General features: G+C 41.5%; 4 protein-coding genes and 1 pseudogene across 8 annotated transcripts in view; 2 read left to right on the forward strand and 3 right to left on the reverse strand.

Annotated features, from left to right (window-relative positions):
• Position 1: 1 nt before the first annotated feature.
• LOC148169424 (ATPase ASNA1 homolog) lies at positions 2-1,213 on the reverse strand (annotated as a pseudogene). The gene is made up of 2 exons (XR_015770535.1): positions 926-1,213; positions 2-879 (listed from the first exon to the last, which is right to left on the reverse strand). The product of XR_015770535.1 is annotated as an ATPase ASNA1 homolog (transcript).
• Positions 1,214-3,132: 1,919 nt separating this feature from the next.
• Positions 3,133-4,368, forward strand: LOC148169425 (lipase 3-like). Its single transcript, XM_088044193.1, has 2 exons — positions 3,133-3,222; positions 3,271-4,368. Exons 1-2 carry the CDS (start codon positions 3,133-3,135, stop codon positions 4,366-4,368), a joined length of 1,188 nt encoding a protein of 395 aa, XP_087900319.1.
• Positions 4,369-4,588: 220 nt separating this feature from the next.
• Positions 4,589-8,954, reverse strand: LOC148169426 (lipase 3-like). Its single transcript, XM_088042717.1, has 3 exons — positions 8,772-8,954; positions 7,782-8,729; positions 4,589-4,738 (listed from the first exon to the last, which is right to left on the reverse strand). The coding sequence occupies exons 1-3, from the start codon at positions 8,838-8,840 to the stop codon at positions 4,589-4,591; spliced, it is 1,167 nt and encodes a 388-aa protein (XP_087898843.1). The 5' UTR covers positions 8,841-8,954.
• Positions 8,955-9,117: 163 nt separating this feature from the next.
• Positions 9,118-10,455, forward strand: LOC148169427 (lipase 3-like). Its single transcript, XM_088042716.1, has 2 exons — positions 9,118-9,239; positions 9,289-10,455. Exons 1-2 carry the CDS (start codon positions 9,138-9,140, stop codon positions 10,381-10,383), a joined length of 1,197 nt encoding a protein of 398 aa, XP_087898842.1. The 5' UTR covers positions 9,118-9,137; the 3' UTR covers positions 10,384-10,455.
• Positions 10,393-14,671, reverse strand: part of DAAM (disheveled-associated activator of morphogenesis-like protein) — a 91,508-nt gene continuing 87,229 nt past the window's right edge. For all 4 annotated transcript variants that reach the window (XM_088042714.1, XM_088042715.1, XM_088042713.1 and 1 more), the window contains exons 4-9: positions 14,462-14,620; positions 14,182-14,412; positions 12,173-13,564; positions 11,823-12,121; positions 11,223-11,775; positions 10,393-11,175 (exon numbers count right to left, since the gene is read on the reverse strand). In XM_088042714.1, coding sequence (XP_087898840.1) covers positions 10,729-11,175; positions 11,223-11,775; positions 11,823-12,121; positions 12,173-13,564; positions 14,182-14,412; positions 14,462-14,620 — 3,081 coding nt within the window. In that variant the 3' untranslated portion in view covers positions 10,393-10,728. The remainder of the gene's footprint in view (positions 11,176-11,222; positions 11,776-11,822; positions 12,122-12,172; positions 13,565-14,181; positions 14,413-14,461; positions 14,621-14,671) is intronic.

The following is a 14,671-nucleotide window of genomic DNA, read 5'->3' on the forward strand; positions in this document are numbered from 1 at the left end:
TTAGAGAAACCAGTTTTCATTCTAAAGTGTAGGGATGAATGAGATACTCGGAGAATGTCTTGACGTTGTCGGCCCCTCGAACTTCTTTCTCCAGAAGCGGGAGTTTGGTAACGTGGAAGTCTTCATACAAGTCGTTGATCTGATCGAGATATTTCTCTTGGATTTTGAATCTTGCGACGCACATCTTGCATGGATTTTCGTCGTTTTTTTTTTGAAAAGCAACTGATTCGCGATTATGTTATGAGTGTCGATCTTGCATTTCGTAAGTTCTTGGACAAGTCGCTCGGTTTCGTAGAGCGACAAGAACTCCGCGATGCAAACACAGACGAACGTGGTCTGATCGGGATTCTTGAACTGCTCGTTGACTTGTTTGATGACGGACAACATCTCCTCCATTTTTGAGGAGAGAGTGTCCGCGTTGAACTCCTGGATCCCCAGAAGCCCGCTGATCTGTGAAACTAACGGAGAAATCTTCAATTTTAATCTCAGGAGTTTCCCAAGTCCCTTTTCGACGACTTGCAGGAATGATAGGAGTCGTAAAGTGTGTCCACAGTTGAGAAATTCATGCTCTTGATTAGTTTCATGACCTCCGCGTAGCTCATTGCTTCGTCTATCCCTGGGAACGCCCTGATGATTTCCTGGATTATCCCTTTACTCATTCTCATGGCTTCGGGCTCTCCGTCAAACTACTCGTCTGGAAGCTCGTTGAAGCCCACGTTCGGGTCGATTTCCATAGCGTAGAGGTTGCTGAAGCCCTTTACTATAGTTGTCACTTTTGTGAATTTCTGGTCAAAAGCATCGGAGATGTTGTGAGCGGGGTCAGTTGATATGATGAGAACTGACTCGCGCACTTTGGAAAGTTGCACTGCGAGGCTACAACTGGAAGAAATTTCATGAAAAGGGGAAAATATGTCGGGGTGATAACCTGCAAGTTGTTTCACCGACACCGCCCTTTCCGCCCACGAAAATCCATTTTAAAGTTTGCTGGTCGATCACGTTTTTTAAGGAGGGCTCAAGAGGCTCGAATTCCGTCATTTTGGGGCTCACAAAGTTGTGACTTAACCTCACATCGGTTTGTCAAGTTTGACAGTTGAGGTTATGTTAGCATGAGTCGTTGTTATGGAGTGCGGGCACTACCGCCTGTAAAGTATGCAACCTCCCACTCTGGAGGATCAACAAGCCCTGTCGGTCCATTTAAATACCATTGAAAGCGTTGTTTAGATGCAGTATTTAATTATTTTTTACTATGTTCTTACTATAGTGGGCTTGAAATCTTTTAATATGTATTATCTATACTGCCATTGAGTAGTAACTGTTTATTTTAGGACACTTTCGGCGTAATTAGTGGTCCAAAAACGCCAACGAATGACTTTCCAAATTTGATATTTTAAAAATCGCAAAAAAAGTTACAGGCGTTTGTCGCTTGACAATGAAAATTAAAATAAAATCTGCAGGTTAGACGAAACAATAATACAGTGCTTTGTACTTTAAATGAATAAGCTTTCATCTTCCTTAATTTGAGAAGAAAGAATTTGAAAATGATTGTCCACAAGTTTTTGAATAAAGTGAACTTTATCTTGGTGACATCTTCGATTTTTAAGAAAAGTTGCTCCGAAGACATTCCTTACATAATTTCAACTTAAAATTCTTATTTCGATTTCTTTTAAATATTAAAATCTTTAAATTCGATCGTTAATTATTGATAATGAAATATTATTATTTTGTTCATTTCTGCTAAATAAATGATTTTGTTTTTGTTTTTAGTTCGCATAAAATTATACTTAATGGGAACTCAAAATTTAAAGTTGCCATATCTGCTCTATTTAGTATTGTCATGGATGTTGCAAAGTTGCATATAAATATCCTTAAAAAAGAACTTTACGATTTTATCAAAATTTAACTTAATATGCCAAAAATTAATAGAGATACTAGCTTGTATTCTGGCTGAAATTAAACATTTACCATTCACATTCAACGTCGGCATAGCTTAGATTGACAATGTTACATGTAGTTTGCAGATTTATTTTATTTAAAATGTTAGAATGGTGGTTAATCGAATTATTTTGTTTTTCAATCAAGGACATGCATTTTTCAATGAAATTTTTTAGATCATTGACTATCGGTGAACATCACACAAAAAACAAAAATTAGTAAATTTAGAAAATCCGTTTAATTTAATAATTTAAATTTTAAGACACTTAAGAGAGGTCTTTGAAAGCCTGTATTTGAGATAAGTTAGATTTAGAAATGCACCCATTGTCACATTAAACGTTTCTATTTGAATTATGTATTGACAAAATACAAGAAATTTTTAGATCCTTTGTAAAATTTTGCGTAAAATGAGCTTAAATAAGTTTAGATTGCTTCGGAAATAAGCGAGATATCGACGGAATTAATATTATGTTTTTAAATCTGTCTTTTTCGAAAAATTTCAAATTATAAATTCGGAATGTGTGACATATTTTTCTTAAAGGAAAAAGCGCAAGAAAATGGATAGTAAAACCACATCTCTTTATCTGGCTTAGTTTCCGAGTTTCCAAGGTATACAGAGTGATGATAAAAAGGCGCCCATGAGTGGAACTGCCATGTTCTTTTCTCTGTTAAAAACCATTTCAGAAATCATAATCTAGTCTAAATCTATTCTTTTTTACAATACGGATTTATTCAAAGAAAAAAATTGGCAATGTTGCTTAATCCTTTCTAATGAAATTTTACATTCAGAAGTCTCCGTAACTAAGCAATTAATCCGCTTATTTTGATGCCAAACGACGATTTCTCGCTGATTCTTGCCGTTTTCGGGTTTGAATTTGCAAAAAAGAGCTCGAAATCTACAAAACCACCAATTTTTATATTTTTAATTTTTTTTACAAAACAGCAGAAATCTGCACGAAATCATCAAAATTCTTTGAGAAATCCGCTTATTTTGATGCTAAACGCATCAAGGCATAGGCACCTTACCTTGAATCCTTAACTCCTTCAGATTTTGCTGAAAAACGTGCAGAATTTGCACTTTGGACTCCTTCAAATTTTATGTAAGCCATCAATCTCGCATTCGCTGTCAGATACCATAGATAAAATACTTAAAATATCCTATATAAGCCACGGAAATCCAAACCTAGCTCAGGAGCAACCATGAAGACTCCAATCTTTCTCATCTTTACCCTTTTCGCCGCTGCCACAGCAGCCCCCTTTGACAACGATGACGAAGCTTACCTTTCTGTGGTAAATACTCGTTAATACTCTCAAATGCGAGCTAACCCCCAATTCCAGACTGAACTTCTCACCAAATACGGATACCCCGCTGAAGAGCACTTCGTCAAAACCTCTGATGGCTACATCCTCCGCCTCCATAGAATTCCTCATGGCAAAACCAGCGACGAAACTCCCAAAAAAGTCGTCTTTTTAATGCACGGGTTGCTGAGTTCTTCGGCTGATTGGATCATCACCGGACCAGAGAAAGCTCTTGGATACAAACTCGCCGACGCCGGTTATGACGTCTGGATGGGTAACGCTCGTGGCAACCACTACTCCCGCAACCACAGTTCTTTCGATCCTAATGGAGCAAGTTTCTGGCATTTCAGCTGGGACGAAATCGGTGCTATTGATCTTCCAGCTATGATTGACTACGTCTTGGAGGCTACTGGTGAGAGCCAAGTCATCCACATCGGGCATTCTCAAGGCACTACGACGTATTACGTCATGGCGGCGATGCATCCAGAGTATAACGACAAAATTAAGGCGCATTTTAGTCTCGCCCCCATAGCTTACATGAACCATATGACGAGTCCTTTGTTGCATATCCTGGCGTTCTGGGCTGGACCTTTAGACGTCCTCGCGGAACTCATCGGGATGAACGAGTTTCTTCCAAACAACGAATTCCTAGCAATGCTTGGAGATATCCTCTGCGCCGATGGGGACATTTTTCAAAGTCTTTGTACCAACGCGCTTTTCGCCATTTGCGGGTTCAGTCCTTCTGAAATGAACGCCACGATTCTACCAGTTTTGATGGGTCACACTCCTGCTGGATCATCAGTTAGACAGTTTATGCATTACGCCCAGGAGATCAACACTGGGACTTTTAGGCGATATGATTACGGAATGGACAATATAGCACAGTATGGTTCTTTGACACCACCAAACTATGACTTATCGAACATCAAAGCTCCGATTTACTTCTTCTTCAGTCGAAATGACTGGTTGTCTGCTGAAGAGGACGTCATGAGGTTTTGTCAAGGCATTGGGGAGACTTGCAAGGAGATGATTTTGGTGGCGGATGGCGAGTTCAACCATTTGGATTATATGTACGGGATCAGGGCGCCGCAGCTGGTTTACGATCTTCTCATGGAGAAGATGAAAACTATTGAATAGTTGTAAGAAAAAGTACAAAACTCTAAACAGTTCAAGTTTTTTATTTCGTTTTAACTAAAATAGAATTAATGAGTGCAGGTGCAGGTCGTGGGTCAAACAATGATAACAAATAGTTATTGATTACAGTTAGATTGCAAACATTTGTTGTCAATTTCGCATTGTGTACAAATTTCTTATCATCGCAAAACACTTATGGTTCTATTTTTAACACGGAAAACCACTAAAATCTCTTTGTGAGCGCAACCACCTCCCCATACACCAATTTAACAACATCCTTGGCGAACAGAAAATCGTAATGATTGAATGCATCCAAAGGTACCAAATAATCTCCAGCGACATTAGCAACTTCACTTATCGTCATTTTAACATCCTAAAAACTCAAATCATGTTTATATGTACAAAGTGTTTATAAATGTTTCTACAATCAAGCGTGGCTTCGGAATTCCTATCGTACACTATTTTGCCGCTTTGTATTCATAGTAAATACAACTATCTTGAAAATTACTTATACTGCTACTTACTTCAATGACGTTTTAACTTTTAACTATGGTTTTGTGTCCAAGTTTTTGATTTTCAGTTTGTGAACCACAACTAGAACAGTTTATTTCTCAAAACTTAACTTTGCTTCATGTTTGAGGTTAACAGCAAATGTCAGTTGACAAATCGAAACCCACATTTGTGATGAGCGGCACATTTCTTTGACATTTCATAGCCACCTGTGATGCTAGAAACACTTATAAACACGTTGTACAAGGTGTTTATAAATGTTTCTAGCATCAACAGTGGCTATGAAATGTTAAAGAAATTTGCCGCTCATTACAAATGTGAGTTTCAATTTTTCAACTGACATTTGCAGTTATAGTTTGTACGGTGAGAGATTGAATGACAGAAAAGTCACTAAATCTACGCGATAAAAAGTGTATCATACGCGCGAAATTTAAAATAACAACATAACCCCAGTTACTGACAACCTTGTCAACCCATTTCGCGTAGGAATTTAGTGTTTTTAGTGTATTTTGTAGCATAATTTGCTGCCAACTTATCTGTCAACTGTCAATATATCCCAATCTCTCACCGGATATACTATAACCTCAAACATGAAGTAAAGTAAGTTTAAAGAAATAAACTGTTTTAGTTGTGATTTAAAACCTGAAAATGAAAAACTTGGACACAAAACCGTGACTGAAACGTCATTGACGTAACATTATAAAAAAAATTTCAAGATTCACTATTTATTCACTATGAAAACAAAGCGGCAAAGTAATGCATGACAGGAATTCCAGAGCCATCTTTGATGCTAGAAACATTTATAAACACCTTGTATGGTTCATACGGTGAGAGTTTGAAAGACAGAAAAGTCACTAAATCTACGCAATAAAAAGTATTCCATACGCGCGAAATTTAAAATAACAAAATAACCCCAGTTACAGACAACCCTGTCACCCATTTCGCGTAGGAATTTAGTGTTTTTAGTGTATTTTGTAGCATAATCTGCTGCCAACCTATATGTCAACTGTCGAAATCTCCCAATCTCTCACCGGATATACTATACTAGAGCAAGATTCCTAAATTAAGCAGGTTTGCTCGTTACTAAGGCTGAAACTCCACCCTCTTTTGGTTGCTAGGGACGTGTGACCATAAATGACGTCACAAGAAAGTTCTGTCAATTGTTTTGGGGTGTAAAAACATTGTTGATCGCCAATCTTGTTTAACAAAGTTCTTGTAGAAGCATCAGAGTGTTAAATATTGCTGTTTTAAATAATATAGCATATCCGGTGAGAGATTGGGATATTTCGATAGTTGACATATAGGTTGGCAGCAAATTATGCTACAAAATACACTAAAAACACTAAATTCCCACGCGAAATGGGTTGACAGGGTTGTCAGTAACTGGGGTTACTTTGTTATTTTAAATTTCGCGCGTATGGAATACTTTTTATTGCTTAGATTTAGTGACTTTTCTGTCATTCAAACTCTCACTGTACGAACTATAATAGCAATGAAAAAAATTCGTATTCGCGCCAGTTCAAGAGGCCTGCTCCTATTGGCTCAAAACATTGTAGCAAACCTGTTAATTTTAGTAACCTTGGTTCTAGAGTTCATTACTATCGGTCCACTTATTAAAAAGTAAAGTTGGCAGCAGCCCCTAGCAATTTTTATCGGAAACAGTTGGCAAGAAAAACATTTGACCTTGAAGCAATTGTGACATGCGTAAAATATTTGAATCTCTCTTTTGGAACTAACCTTTGATTAATTCTTAACTAATGTGAGATTTTTGGATACATCAAACTTTGACAACGTGTTAACCTCAAAAATCGTTATTCAATTTTCTCCTAAAGAATTGAAAGTCGGATTTACACCCAAAAATTTTAGAAAATTTACACAGGAGAGTGGACTGATAGCAATGAGCTGGACTTTAGAAACTTTGGGGTTAATTCTAATTCAGTGCCGCAAATCGGTTACGTAGCGGCAAAGTTGCCGCACTGTCAAATGCAAAATAAAATGAAGCACAGGGCGCTAAAGCATTGTCGAGCGTCAATATTTTTTCAAACATGGGGTAGACAAGTAGTTGACGAAACGACTTGCATCATCTCATTCTTGTAAAGTTCGTTTTTTTTTTTAAACCACCAACACTGCAATCTTCCCCTGCATTACAACCGGCAACGTTGCCTAGGGAGATTTTTGGTGAGAAAATAATTGTTAAATTTTTGACATTTCTGAAAATTAGGCAGTGTTTCCGTTAAAAACGTTTCTTTTACAGCCTGTTGGATTGCAAATCAAAGGATTTAATAGTGAAAAGACTCGGCACAGCCTGAAAGGCCGTTTTGTGTAATCAAATTGTCAATTAGGCAACTAACCTATTTGATTTCATCACCAAAAAGTCACTATCGACGACGTTGCCGGTTGTAAAGAGGTGGGAGAGTGCGGTGTTGGTGGTTTAAAAAAAAACGGACTTTAGTGCTAACCAATTAAGCAAGATTCATCTCCAAAATTTGGGTAAAATGAAGCCACGGTTTGCGTTAACGCAAAATCGAATTATAGTCGAAATTTTATAACTTTGGTTTAACCCCGCCCACATGAACAAATGACGATTTGAATGTGTCGAATGGCTAGCCTCCTTTACTCAACATAATCAAAAATTTGGCGGCTCAAGTGTCACACATGTCAAGAAGATTTGCGGTTTTGCGAGAATTCAATTAATTGTGAAACTTTCGTCGATTTTGATGGTGTTTCATCTTCTAATATGTGCACTTTTCTACCCCGACTTTTAGCAAATATCGACCAAGTATTAAAATTTTGCAGAGTGAATTAGACTTCCAGCTAAAATTCAATTGGCTCAAAAGGTAGGCGGAGTTAAACCAAAGTTACAAAATTCATCAGACTATAGAATTAGGCCCTTTGTCTTGTATTACCTGAATTGATAAGAGTCCGTCATTCGCCGCGTAGTAAAAAGCTATCGGTGCTGTAACCTTCTTGAGATCATAAACCGGTGGCGTCGAACTTCCATAAACCTCCAAGTTTTTCAACATCCCGTAATCAAACCTCGCAAAGTTGCCGGTTTTAATAATTTGACCATAATGTACGAACTGTTTGAGACCTGCGTCAGCGGGGGCGTTCGTTGCTATAACTGGTAACATCTCCGGCTCCACTTCGGTTATGTCGATTCCCATGGTCGTGTAATAAACGGCTTCGCACGCGGGGTAGTTTACCGGAAGGGTACAAGTAGTGGAGCCCCACAATCTCGCCGCTTCGGTGTTTGGGACATCGTAAATTCCCATCATGTTCCAAAGAGCGGCGTACTCGTCGATCATCAAACACCAAACCTTGGTGGCGGGATTTGGGGGGTTTCCCATGTGTCCCGCTGGTGCTAGAAGATGAGCAAGTCGCACCTTCTTGTTGTACTCAGGTTTGGTACTCGCCATCACCAAAAAGGATGTGGTCGCTTGAGAGTGCCCAACGAAGTACAAACTCTCATCACCGGTCACTCCCAGAATGTAGTCAATTGCTGCGGGATAGTCATAATACCCGATTTCGTGCCAGGTAAAGTCATAAAAACTCTTCTTGTTGAAAACTGGATCGAGGGTTGTGTGGTTACGCGAAAACGTGTTACCACGACCATTACCTAACCATACGTCGTAACCAGCGTCTGCAAAGATGAAAGCTAAGCTGCGACCGGCGCCCATGTTTACGTAGTCGGCGGCCGAAGAAATGAAGCCGTGTTGGAGCAACACTGCCGGTCTGGAAGTGGTGGAGTTGTTGATGATCCCAAACGGTATGCGGTAGTAAGTGAGGATGTAACCATCTTCAGTGGTAATGTAGTGAGTCTCAGAGGGATAGCCATGGTTTTGGATCATCTGGAGCTGTTGGGGGTTAAAAGAAGGTAAAGACGAAAAGAAACTTACGGGAGATAGGCCAACATCGGAGGCGGCGACAGATGACGCTAGAAGAAGGAGGACGCATAGAGACGTCATTAGAGAAAAAGGTGCAGAATTAACTAATAATATCTGCTAATTGATTATATACTCGTAGTAAGTGGTCACTGATTTTAGAACTCTTTTTAACTTCTGAGATAACACAAAATTACCAGTTTTATTACTCCAGTAGAAAAACAAACACTTATAAAATAATCCATCACATTTTGATCTTCAACTTTGCACTCTATTGTACCTCTTGTAATCAATCATCCTTTCGCAAACTTCTCATAAGATTAGCTATCATCCGCCACTTATAAAAACGAATTCCGCACATGCATTCCGTTAGATACCAAAATGCTTCTCTTACCGCTCATAACTGTTTCTCTCCTCTCAGCCTCTTTGGCTGCCCCCCAGTCCAAAGACCTCACAGCCGATGAAGACGCTTCTTTAACCATCGTAAGTACCACAACTCTCCCTCGGTACCACTCTCAACCCACAATTCCAGATTGAACTGATAACCAAGTACGGTTATCCAGTCGAAGAGCACTTCGTGACGACTTCCGACGGCTACATTCTTCGCCTCCACCGAATCCCAAGCGGCCGCAAAGGAAAACCGAAGAACCAAGTAGCTTTCTTGATGCACGGTCTTCTGTGTTCATCGGCAGATTGGATCATCACCGGCCCCACGCATGGCCTAGGCTACATCCTCGCAGATGAAGGCTACGATGTGTGGATGGGTAACGCCCGTGGTAACCACCAGTCTCGTAACCACACCACTATTGATCCCGACAGCGCGGATTTCTGGCAGTTCAGTTGGCACGAAATCGGAGATGTGGATGTTCCTGCCATGATCGACTACGTTCTGGAGACGACAGGGCAAAGTCAGTTGTTCCACATTGGGCACTCTCAAGGTACCACGTCGTACTACGTCATGACTGCGCTCCACCCGGAATACAACGATAAAATTATCGCGCATTTCAGTTTGGCGCCGATAGCGTATATGAACCACATGACAAGTCCTTTAATGCACATCATCGCTTTCTTCTCCGGGCCTCTGGAGGCTCTGGCTAAACTCATTGGTTTCAACGAGTTTCTTCCAAGTAACGACTTCATTGCGATGGTTGGGGATGTACTGTGTGGGGACCAAGCCTTTACGCAGGCTCTTTGCAGTAACGCGCTTTTCGCAATTTGTGGCTTCAGTCCGAACGAAATGAACGCGACTATTCTTCCTGTCTTGTCAGCGCACACACCCGCAGGGTCGTCGACGAGGCAGTTGGTTCACTATGGTCAAGAAATCGTCACGGGCACCTTCCGGCAGTATGATTACGGTTTGGGCAATTTGGATCATTATCACTCTTTGACTCCTCCAAATTATGACTTGTCAAAGATCACAGCTCCGATTTATCTGTTTTATAGTCATAATGACTGGATGTCGGCGGAGAGTGATGTTCTTCGGTTGTGCAGCGAGCTGAAATCAGCTTGTGCTGGGAAATTCTTAGTCTCTGATAATGGGTTTAACCATTTGGATTATTTGTATGGCATCCATGCGCCCGAAAACTTATATCCCAGAGTTATCAGCTTGATGGCGAGATATAAATAAAACTCAAAATTAAATAAATTAACAGTAGTATGTATATTTTAACATTAAAATGTATAATCAGTTCCATTTCAATGCGGCTCACGTCTTCTAAAAACTTAGTCAATATATAAACATGAATCTACATCTACCTCATACAAACATACATTCTTGTTATACAGTATAAAATCCATACATTGGTGTTAATATGATACAACCCATAAACTACAAGTTGAAAAGCATATTTGGCAGCACTAGAACAATGAAAAATATCAATAATTGGTCCAGTGAAAAGATCAAAACACGCTTAGGCCGGGGCACCAGGTGATACATCAAAAACAGCACGAATTATCAAAAGTGAGCAAAAACTTATTGCCGCCGTCCACTTACAACCCTTTCTCTACTATCTTCCCTGTTGACGGAGCTCCTCCTAGGGGGCGAATTCCCAGTGACTCTACTTTTCCGCGATCTCTTGAATTTCGCCATGTCTTCACCAAAGACGTCACCGGTTCTCAAAGCTGAGATCAAGTCGTCGAATTCACCTTTTGCGCTTTCACCGTTTTTCAAACTCAAACTCTTGTTGATTGAAGAAAGGATTCCTTCGCGACTGTGCTTGCGCTCGAGTGTTAGTTTCTTGAGTTCGGCTTCTTGCTTTGCGCGTTTTTCGTCTTCTTCCTGCTTGCGACGGAGATTCTCATTGTCTTGGCGGGCTTCACCGAAAGCCGTGAGGAATCCATCGAAGATGCCGAAGAACTCGTCGGGTTGGGCGTTGGTGTGGTCTTCGCCGAAGAGGCGCACCGCGCGCTCGAAGCGCGTCTAGAAGAACTCACGTTAGCGTGATGTTGAGTCAGCACTAGACTTACCTTCATGTCTTGGTACTGATCCTCCACTTCCGCCAACCTGCAGGTGGCCGTCGCTTGAAACTCCCTCATCACAGGTACGAACTTGTCGTTAGCTAACGGACTCTGACTTAGATGAAACTCGATTTCTTTAGCTACGTCTTTCAGTCCTAACCGCAGCTGCGCCATATCCTTGCTCAGTTCGCCTAAGGACACTTTGGCTGCTACTCTAACATGTGGGATATCCTCATCCAACCGCAGGATATCCTTAAATTTCTTCTCGATAATTTGTACTAAATAATGCAGTAGTGTTGTGCCTTTGGCGGCACTGGATTTGGTATCAGCAAGTCGGTTGAGCGACGCTAATCGAAAACCGGAAGCGTTTCCTCGGGCGCCACGATTCATGTAGTTTCCTAGTGCTAGGACTATTTCTAAAAGTCTTCGGAGGCGTCGTGATCGCGAGACTTCGCGCGACGCTTCCATGACGCTGGTGATGCGAGGGGTGATCTCATTAAGGGTAATTTGGAACCGCTTCTTGTAGTGTAAACTGCGCAGTCTTTGCTCGTAGTGAGGCACCCTGGAAATCAACAATCATTAAGAAGAAGATCTTCTGGTTTACCTTACTTTGATATTTCGTAGAGGAAGCGGTCGGCTCTGGCCAAGGAGTCGATTTCATCACTGTGCTCTTCTAAAAGAGCCGCTTCTTCAGAGCTTGGAGTGAACTTCAACAGCTGCTCCACCATGTCAATCGGCAACTGTTCTTTACAGTCCATGCTGAGGATGGCTCTTGTAATGTCTTCGTCCGACATTTTAAGCTTGGAGAGTAAAATGGTGCAGTTTTGAGCACGACGACTGTCGATGACTGATAGGACTTTGGTGCGGTTCTTCCCCATTTGGCGCAGATCCTCGATGGAACCTTCATTCTGCAACATCACCACGTCAGCTAAACTCCGTTTTGGTCTGACTAAACTTACCGCGACTCCGTTCTTCTGGTACGCGCAGAACAACTTATCGATACAATCCAACTCCATCGTGTTGTACAGTTTAGAGTCGTCCAACTCGCTCCAAATCGTCCCGGCAACTTTTCCTTCAGGCAGTTTCGACCAGTTGAATGATTTCAGCGGATTCGCCGGTTGCGGAATGTTCTTTTTCACTGTTTCGATTTTCAGAGGTTCTGGAGGTGGTGCCATTGGCGCGTTTGGTGGCGGTGGTGGCCCAGGAGCTGGAGGAGGTGGTGGAGGAGCAACCGGTGGCGGTGGTGGCGGACTTTTATACTCCACATCCACTGTGGATTTCAACCCGATGACTTTAGCATCATCTGGAAGACTCCCTGAGCTCACCAATTGTTCCAACCGGAATCTTTCGCCTCTTTCACAAGAGACTTGTCTGTCCAAGTCTGCAGCTCGGTACTCGAGTTCGTTCAAGCGTTGTTGTGTTTCGATATGTAACGCTGTTTCTTTTTCAAGCCGTTCTTTGATGCGTGCTAGACTCGATTCGATGTCTTCTTTTTCTTGAGTGCGTTGATCCAACTCTTGTTCTTTCTTAGCGAGTCTATTAGACATGTCGGTATTCTCTTTTTCGAGTTCTTCGGCTTTTTTCCTTGCGGCGACTAACTCTTCTTCTTTGGCGAGGAGGTGGACGATTTCTTTCACGTTGATATCGATCGGGGAAACGTCAGGGTTTTTCACTTCGTTGTCTTCCTGGAGGACGATCTGTTGGACGATACGGTCGAAGAGCAGCCAGTGTTGAGGATGCGACCCATAGTCCAAAGGTAGAAGAATACAATGCTCAAGAAGCGACAGGAGATGAGGATACGCAGCTGTATGACTCAGCTTGCGTCTAATGAGATCAAACATCGCCGTCGCGCTCTTCGTATCCACGTGCTCCTGCTCAAACTTCCTCGCCAACTCTTTCTCGTCTTCGTTGCGCACCATCTCGAAGAAGTCCAAGTGCCGGTTAAGAGTCTCGTTTTCGTGGCCGCGGAGTTTATCAATGACTGGCTGGATTCCTAGCATCAGAAATTCGTACCGAAGATGTAAACGGAATTCGAGGTTCTCCTGGCCTTGGCCGTAGTTAAGAACGGCGTTGACGAAGGACATTATGGCTGTTTTCAGATTTACTTCGTCGCGGTAGATCCCCATAGAGCGGTCCAGGTCGTTGATGATTCCCTGGAAGCGCGTCCTTTCAAACGCGTACTTTTGGTAGTGGAGCATGGCATCGAGGACTTTCTTGTGGCCACCGGAGACTAGACAGACGGCGCCGAGGATCTCAAGAGCCGCGATTTTTGTTTTGATGTTTTCCGTGCTGAGGGACTGGGCGATGGTGTTGATGCTGGTGGGGTGCGCGAGGACATGGGCCCGGCCGGTCTGTAGAAACCAAACATTTTTAACGGAAGAAATGAAGAGGTGAATAATCAATTTCCTAAAAGCTCATTGCTATCGGGCCACTCATTAAAAAGTTAAGTTGGCAGCAGCCCCTAGTGATTTTTATCCGTAGCAGTTGACAGTGAATGCGTTTGACCTTGACGCAACTGTGGCTAATAGTTTTTCACAACATTGCCAAAACTTGTTAAATCGCTATTAAAATCATTCTTTTGCAACAACCTTTTAATTAGTTATCGATTAATACACTCAACATTGACAACGTGTTAACCTCAAAAGTCGCTACATTCAATTTTCCCCTAATTTTTTCCCTAAAAAATTGAAAGCCGGATTTACACCCAAGAATTTTAGAAAATTTACACAGGAGAGTGGCAATGGGCTGCACGTTATGACAAATTGACATTTCCAACTTTCTACCTGATTAATTAACAGGAACTTTAATGTGTCACTCCAATGAGATTCTTCAAGAAATTTAATAGCAGAATTATGGAAATATTAAATTCCTTTTTTATTGTGTGCAGATTTATTGCAAGCGATAAAACCGTAATTTCCATCCAAGAGTTTTTAGGTGCTTTGAAACAGCAACAAAAAATCCTTCTTACCGAGTTATTCATAAGAGCTTTCACGCATCCGATCAAGCTGGTGTGTATGCAGCTTTGCGCGGTGAAATAGTCCATCCGCTCCAAGCAGTCCAAGAGCGCCGACAAGCCATCAAGTTCAATAAATTTGATGACAAAACTGTGCGTCGACGTCCGAAGCGCCGTTTTGAGACCATCCATTTGTTTCGTCCTCGATCTCACCTCTTCATCTGTGTTGCTTTCCGGAAATTGCAACTAAAAGCACAGTTAGACAATTAACTGATTGCAGATCGACCACACTTACTGTTGCTAAAGTTCTTAGTCTTTCGATATAATGCTCAGGAGCGTGTGTTTGGTCCACTGTATCTTCACCACCTTTTCTTGAGCAATAAATCTGCCATTTTTTCTGCGATGGCAAACTCAGCATTGCGGCTTTGTTAGGGGCGGTTAAGTCGAGTTCTTCCTGTAAACGAATTAACATTCTTTTGGTGTTCCATCATAGCTTTCACAAGTG

This window comes from Gnatocerus cornutus, chromosome 8 (genome assembly GCF_029298725.1).
Source record: "Gnatocerus cornutus isolate USDA-ARS CGAHR chromosome 8, icGnaCorn1.1, whole genome shotgun sequence".
Lineage (NCBI taxonomy): Eukaryota > Metazoa > Arthropoda > Insecta > Coleoptera > Tenebrionidae > Gnatocerus > Gnatocerus cornutus.

Excerpts from the sequence above, each read along its gene's own strand:
- LOC148169425 (XM_088044193.1), top strand. The coding sequence starts at position 3,133 with ATGAAGACTCCAATCTTTCTCATCTTTACCCTTTTCGCCGCTGCCACA. Across the intron at positions 3,223-3,270 it reads ACGAAGCTTACCTTTCTGTG|ACTGAACTTCTCACCAAATA; the intron begins GTAAATACTCGT and ends CCCCAATTCCAG.
- LOC148169426 (XM_088042717.1), bottom strand. The coding sequence starts at position 8,840 with ATGACGTCTCTATGCGTCCTCCTTCTTCTAGCGTCATCTGTCGCCGCC. Across the intron at positions 8,730-8,771 it reads CCGATGTTGGCCTATCTCCC|CTCCAGATGATCCAAAACCA; the intron begins GTAAGTTTCTTT and ends AACCCCCAACAG. Across the intron at positions 4,739-7,781 it reads ACGGACTCTTATCAATTCAG|GATGTTAAAATGACGATAAG; the intron begins GTAATACAAGAC and ends TTGAGTTTTTAG.
- LOC148169427 (XM_088042716.1), top strand. The coding sequence starts at position 9,138 with ATGCTTCTCTTACCGCTCATAACTGTTTCTCTCCTCTCAGCCTCTTTG. Across the intron at positions 9,240-9,288 it reads AAGACGCTTCTTTAACCATC|ATTGAACTGATAACCAAGTA; the intron begins GTAAGTACCACA and ends CCACAATTCCAG.